The 7,598-nt window shown below is 43.2% G+C and overlaps 1 protein-coding gene across 1 annotated transcript in view; it reads right to left on the bottom strand.

The window, feature by feature from the left end:
* gys2 (glycogen synthase 2) overlaps nt 1-4,185 on the bottom strand; it is a 45,465-nt gene extending 41,280 nt beyond the window's left edge. The window contains exon 1 of the mRNA XM_048554327.2: nt 3,841-4,185. Coding sequence (XP_048410284.1) covers nt 3,841-3,961 — 121 coding nt within the window. The 5' untranslated portion in view covers nt 3,962-4,185. The remainder of the gene's footprint in view (nt 1-3,840) is intronic.
* Between the last annotated feature and the right edge of the window lie 3,413 nt (nt 4,186-7,598).

Genomic DNA, 7,598 nt, shown 5'->3' on the forward strand with positions numbered 1-7,598 from the left:
AATTGGCTTCTCTTTATTCAGAGACCCAGCCTTCTGGTCCGAGACTCTCCCATGAGGGGAAACATGATCTCAGCATTTACCCTGTCAAGCTCCTTAAGAATCCAATATGTTTCAATGAGATCACTTCTCATTCTCCAGCGAGTACAGTCCTAACCTGTTTAGCTTTTCCTCATAAGACAATCCCTCCTTACCTGAGGATCACTAGTGTACATTTTCTGAACTGCCCCTAATGAAATGATACCTTTCCTTAAATAAGGGGAAGAAAACTACTCCGTAGTCCTGGTGTGGTCTCACCAACACCTCGTCTATATGTCAAATTAGTAGATCCCAGCCCTCATTACATTTGCAGAGAAAAAAAATATTTTTCCAGTCAACAGTTACAAGAAAAAGTAATGACTGGGAGCTCCCCTGGTGACTGGCTGCTGCTCCAGGACTGGTCAGTGGACCCGTTTTTGCTCAGGAATTTGTCAATGTCACAGACCGGCTGATTACCAATTCTGTCTTTGGGCAACTGCACAAAGGAAGCTGAAAGACCCTTGGTGACACCCTCTTGGGCAGTCAGAACAAAACAAGCTTCAATCCTTTATCTTCGTTCCCAGTGCTAGATTCCACTGAAGTGAGTGGAACTGGGCTGACTTCTGCAATCTTCTCTTCTGCTCTGACAGTTCACATTCACATTAAACAGGTGTTTCTGGCCTTATTTCCACCCTTCATCATTGCAAACTGCTCCACTGGCTCCTGAGATTTCTTTGCATTTCCCTATTGGAATATATTGAATAAAAAAAAACACAAAATTCAAAACGCCATCCAGGCAAAGTACCCCATATCTACCATTTTAAACATTTACATCCGCCATCATCAAGAGTGGCAGCAGTGTGTATTATGATCAACAAGATGTACTACATAATTTGCCAAGGCTCCTTAAGACATTAAGTAAAAAATAATGAAAGAACAGCAGATGCTGTAAATCAGGGACGAAAGCCAAAGTTGCTAGAAATGCTCAACGGGTCTGGCAGCATTGGTGAAGAAAATAACCAGAAGTAACATTAACTCTGCTTTTTTTTCCCTTCAGTTGATGCGAGACCTGCTGAGCTTTTCCAGCAACTTCGGTTTTTGTTCCTTTAACTGTACCTTCCAAACATGTGATCTCTACCACCTAAAAAGGACAAAGGCAACAGATATGTGTGAATACCATCTGACATTATCCCTTCAAGGCACACGTCATCCTTAGTCAAGAGCGATCTTGCCCTTCCGCAGTCATTGAGAGGGTGTCCTACAGGTTCCTTGCTAAAGCTGTCAATACATTAATCCTAGACACCATGGACTACAGCAGTTGGAAGTGGCAGCGCACTTTTTAATCAATGGCATTTAGCTATGGGCAATAAATTAAGGCCTTGTGCAACACTTGCACCCAACAAATGAATTAAAAACAAGAAGTAACTGAGCAGCATATGTATACTCTATCAACTACTGTGTTTTGCTGGTGAAATCCGCAATCTTCCCTTCCCCCCAGATCCTTGCACCAAGTGGACTCCTCAATGCACCCAATTTTCTGGTTTTCCTCCGTGTTCCCCTCGACTCTTGGGCTGCCATGTTTTCTGAACAGGGGCCTGTTTCTCCATTTACCTCCCAGGTCAAGCTCTCCATCCTAGCTCCTCATTTCCTCTTTAGGAGAAAAAAATACAGCTTCAATCTGTGGTATCAAACTCGTCCTATTTCCAATGCAGTACAAGCATATGTACTGTGTATTGCCAGACTCTTGGCTCAGAACAAACTCAGTCAATGTACTATCAGAGATAATGGGAACTGCAGATGCTGGATAGTCCAAGATAACAAAGTGTGGAGCAGGATGAACACAGCAGGCCAAGCAGCATCTCAGGAGCACAAAAGCTGACGTTTCAGGCCTAGACTGTACAGAAGTTGAGGGTGAGAACGAGTTCAGCTGGGCAGATGAGGGTGTCGGTGGAGGGGGACTGGTCGGGTCTGCCGGACAGGAAGAATGATGCCACCCATAGGTTGCAGGGACAGCAACTCACATTCCGCTTGGGAACCCTGCAGCCCAATGGTATCAATGTGGGGTTTCACCACCTTCAAAATCTACCCCCCCCCATTGCATCCCAAAACCAGCCCAGCTCATCCCCTCCCCCCACTGCATCCCAAAACCAGCCCAGCCTGTCCCCACCTCCCTAACCTGTTCTTCCTCTCACCCATCCCTTCCTCCCACCTCAAGCCGCACCTCCATTTCCTACCTACTAACCTCATCCCACGCCCTTGACCTGTCCGTCCTTCCCCCCTCCCTAGCTCCCCACCAAAACTCTCCTCTCCAACCATCTTCTCCTCTATCCATCTTCAGTGCGCCTCCCCACTCCTCCGTATTTATTTCAGAATCCTGACCCCATCTCCCTTTTCTGATGAAGGGTCTAGGCCTGAAACATCAGCTTCTGTGCTCCCAAGATGCTGCTTTGCCTGCTGGGTTCATCCAGCCCCACGCTATCAGAAATCAGGTCTGATTGCCACTTCCTGTGACTCCTTATTAGCAAATTACAATGTCACATGATCTTGCTGTCTCAGCCTAGTGCCAAGATGAAGCAGCAGTAAGCTACTTCCGAAATAAAGCAAGTGTTATTGTCACTTCAGCAGACTCCATAATACCATGAGGGTGAGGAATATTGTAGTCACCTCTGAACACTCAAGATAGAGGCAATGGCTTTGATTTGTGAAAGAAACTGTCAACTGCAATTCTGAAACAGTAGATAATCTTAAATCATGTGATCAGTCAACATAAAGTCTCAAAGCCTAAATAAATATCTAAGCTGAGTGATAATGGGAACTGCAGATGCTGGAGAATCCAAGATAACAAAGTGTGGACCTGGATGAACACAGCAAGCCAAGCAGCATCTCAGGAGCACAAAAGCTGATGTTTCAGGCCTAGACCCTTCAACAGAGATCAAAAGCTGTTAATTTGTTTTTAGGGTCAAAGGTACATGTGGGATTTTTTTGGAGCAATTTTTTAAACCCTCCAGGAAGGGCTATAAACTTAAAATGAGTGGGGTATTTAGGAATAATTCAGGATTGCACTTATTCCACATAAAATAGTGGTGATGGGAATTGGAAATCTCTATCCCCCAGTGAGACTGTGGATAATCAGGCAAGTGGAATTTTCAAAACGGAGATTAATACATTGTTAGTTAATCGCACTTTGAGGTATGAAATAAATGGGATTGAGGTACAGATTAGCCATGATACAACTGAATGGACAGCAGTTCCGCAACATTCTGCAGGAGTTCACTTGGCTACTCTAGTCCAATGATTCAATTTTTTACAACTCAATATTTAAACTGAAGATCACGCTTTTTTTTAAAAAAAAGGCAACCACAGATCTTTATAAAGCTCAGTCTGTACGAGAATTAGAGATCATGGATTCCGTTTTAGGCTTTGGGAACCCTGTTCCAGACTAATCGAAGTTTTCACTAAAAGAGAGCGGAAAGGAAAATGAAAATGAAGTTTTGCGTGGAACAAACCGGCGTTTTCTAAATCAAACTGCTGCAGCTTCCCAACCCCACCAAAGAATTCCGAATGTTAACTGGACAGAAGTTAATGAGCAACTTGGAAGAGGTCAAAAGGTCCGGGGAGCTGATAACACCGCAGTGGCAGGGAAATTAAAGGTTAACTCGCCAGTTTCCCCCTCCCCCCCCCACCAAAAAAAGAACGAACTAAAATTAAATGGTTCATTCAGAAATTAAGCGATTCTTGTAAAATCCAGCATCGAGTTAGAGTGTAACTCGAAGCGCCCGACAGAGTGGGGAGGGGTCGTTTCTGTAGCTGAGACCAGTTACTGACCTTTATTGGTAACTTCCCATGAAATCTCAAAGAACATCAAGTCTTTCACAGGCAAACTTTCATCTTCCCAGAAAGGGAGTCCGCTCAAAGAGGTCACCGACAGTGACCTGAGAAGCGGCATTCTGCTTTGAAGTGAACCCCCCCTTTCATTCAAGAGGGCTGCGAGAAAGTTGGCTTCAGCGCTGGTTTTGACTCAGTGAAAACGCTGCTCCCGGCGTTGGGATTCTCACTGGAAGTCGCAGCGGTCGCTCTAAAGTGCCTCATGAAAGGACCTCCACTACGCAGTCATTTCTCCACTTAGGATAGAAGAAGTGGCTCCTCAAGGGAAAAAGAAAACTCCCACTATGTGCCTTTATCACGTGAGTGTCCTGCCCATTTCACGTAACGGCTTAACTCTCAACCCAATCAGCCCCTTCACCCCCCAGACTATCGACCCCTCCATTTACCTGTCACTTTGTATTGATTAATAACGTGAGTGAATATTATCAACAGCCAACTTTGAGACATTCACTTTGGTGCATAATTCAATTTTCCATTCTGTTTTAAAATAATATGTTCACCCACCCCTTACATAAATAGACCAGAGGATCATGTTTCAGGGCTACAGAAACGTGGGGGGTTTAGCCAGGATCTCAACTGACACCGATTACGTTAAATATCGCAGCGTTTCTGTTGTAGAAAAGTTCAAACGATACTTTTCTATTTTAAATAACGTATGTTCTGTGCTTTGCTGCTCCCCGTTTTAAATATTGACCCTAGTGCCTTCAGGACAATAATTTATAACAACAACTTGCATTTTTCTGGCGCTTTTAGTGCAATAAAACGTCCACCAGGCGCTTTACAGGAGGATTGATGGGGTTTATCCTCTCTGTGGATTGACCCCTTTGCTGTGGTGGAGAGTCTTGAGGTCTCCATTGATCCCAAGGACAGTGCCCTCTGGAGTTTTTAACTAGTAGCTGGGCCAGCTATGATGGTAAGGTCAGAAGGAGGAGCCAGACATAGCTCAATCCAAACTAAATCCTCAACGACGATCCAGGCAGAAGATATTTGTGTGATATCAATGGCTACAGCAGATGATGGAAGCTGCAAGATTAGGGAGATCCCCAATCCGCAAGTCTTCCTTGCCTTCCTTCTGCCAAAGACCATGTGTCTGCTGATGTGCAACAGTTCAAAGACATCGCACACATGTTGTCTTACAGACTTGCTGACCCTTCCAGCAATTTCTGCTTTTGTTTTTCTCATTATTCATAATTGTTAACATATACAATAGAAAAGATTTATTCCCATTGCAAAGACACCCTTGTCATTTTACATTTACTATCCTCACCACTGTTTGTGTTTTCCAGTTAATCAAATTAGTCCAATACCTGGCAACAACAAATCGCCAACTCTTAAATACAAAGACCAATGAGCATTATCTATTCCCTACTATGGAGTCAAAAACATTTCGTGGTCAGGTGTCCTTGGACAAGGACCGCGTGATGTCCATCAATGATCTCAATGTCTTTAGAGAGAGGTGGACACTGCAGGGAATACTGTGCTTTATCTTGTCCTCCAACTCCATTTTGATTTAATCCTTTCCCGCTCTCCCTAGACCTCCAACCACCACCTTTGATGGTTTGTCTTGACTGGTGGTGGTTACTAATTTAGAAAGAAGCAAGAGAAAATGTCACGGTGATTTTGTTGGTGGGAAGGCGCTCAGTTTTGTGTGATAACACTTCTGGCTAGCAAAAACTGAAGACACCTGCATCTCTGACACCAACACCATCATGCAATGGTGAATCTAATTTTGGCAGCAGACTGATCAGAAAACCACTGCAAATGTTAACGCAGTGCCAGTCTGCTGTTGGAATGTGCACTGATGGACAAAATTGAAACTCTTGCTGTTGAATAATTTGGTAATAGTCACCGTCCAGCAGCCCAAAAAGGAATTGTAACTTTTTGAGGCCTGCTTCACTCAAGGGTTTTTATCAAATGGTCATTAGATTGTGTCATGCTTGGCTTAGTGTCTTCTCTCTGAGTTCGAAGATTGGGAATTTGATCCCCAGTCCATTGACCTAAGTAACAATTTCAGATTGATATTGCAGTGCCATATAAAGAAGGCCATAGCACTATTCATCAGACGATTCATATGCTTCAGATAGTGCTTAAGATGCTCAGAGGTTGAAAATGTGCAGTAAAATACAAGTCATTCATTTGGCGATGATATTCCTGCCTCTGAGTTTGTAATTGTATGATTGAACCCCACTCCAAGCTGTCTGGCCAAGTGCAGATTGAAGATCTAGCATTGAAATCACAGCAAAAATCCAGTGGGAATACTTGTGGCTGGATGTGTGAAGAGGGCCCCTCTTCATTATATGTTCCTGAGAGACTGTAAAACCCTTCCCCCCCGCGCCCTTCCTCAACTCCTGCATAGTATTGGCTGTGCTAACCTCAGGTATAAATGGGGTAGCGGCCACACAAGGAAAGCTTCTCACAGTGTGCCTCGATGGTTAATCAACTTTCATGTCTTCATACTCTGCCCATGGAGAATAGTGCAAAGATATAAAAAGAATATAATGCAGAAGATAAAATTCTGCAGCACTAGCTGATCCTTGTTGAAGGTTAAATATCTTTTATTCTGTTCGGTCTGGCTCCACCCCTTGGCTCGACACTGCTGACACATTCCTCACTGCATTTTCTCTCTAACCCTGCCTCACCTTCTTCTCCAGCATACAACCTTCATTCAGGATTGAGCAAAGAACAGATCAGGCAGGATTGTTTTACACCCAACACTTAGAACATGAATGAGTTCAGCAGGAAGGTCTGCAAAGTTCTTCAATTCAAAAGAAACAAAGAACGCTGTGTAGTTGTATGGATATTGTTAAATATTGAATATTCACTGGACAAGCACATTTGTATTTTATATCTATTTAAGGAAACAATTATGTGTTTTTAAAGGGGCCAACACATATTATAAAGTACTTAGGAAACATTAATCACTAGTCAGGTTGGAGTACAGACGGATAAACTTTATCCACATTAACAGAATGTAAACATGACCTTAGTAATCTGGTTAGTTTAGGGGTCAATGTCTAGCTGCAAATTAAACGTCTCATTCTGAGTTACTCGCTGCTTCCTATTTTCAAATCAATTTATCTTGCCCGATGTTCTAATTTAGATGTTTAGTTTTGTTTTATCATCAATAACTTTCTAAAACTCCAGAATTGCAGCAAGGCAGAGTTCCACCATCCTCATTCTCAAAGAATTTAAAGCAGTATGGTAGCCAGGAACTTTCTCTTCTAAACTCAGCATGGTGGTTCTCACAAAATTATTTTTATATAGTCAATCATGGCATGCGGGTATTACTGGTTAGGTCAGCAATTACTGCCCATCTCTAATTGCACTTAGAGGTATGAAATAAATGGGATTTGAGGCACAGATTAGCCGTGATACAACTGAATGGACAGATATTCCACAACATTCTGCAGGAGTTCACTAGGCTACTCTGGTCCAATTATTTACAACTCAATATTTAAGGTGGTGTCGAGTTGCCTTCTTAAACTGCTGCATTCCATGGGGAGTAAGGACGCAAACAGTGCTATTAGGAAGGAAGTACCAGAATTATTAACCTGGCAACAGTGAGGGAAAAGTGATAGAATTTCAAGTCAGGATGGCCTGTGTCCTGAAGGGGAACTTGCAGGTGGTGACGTTCTCATGAATGTGTTGCTTTTGTCTTTGCAAGTAGTAGAGGGTGTGGCTTTGGAAGGTGGTGCCGA

This window comes from Stegostoma tigrinum, chromosome 25 (assembly GCF_030684315.1).
Source record: "Stegostoma tigrinum isolate sSteTig4 chromosome 25, sSteTig4.hap1, whole genome shotgun sequence".
NCBI lineage: Eukaryota > Metazoa > Chordata > Chondrichthyes > Orectolobiformes > Stegostomatidae > Stegostoma > Stegostoma tigrinum.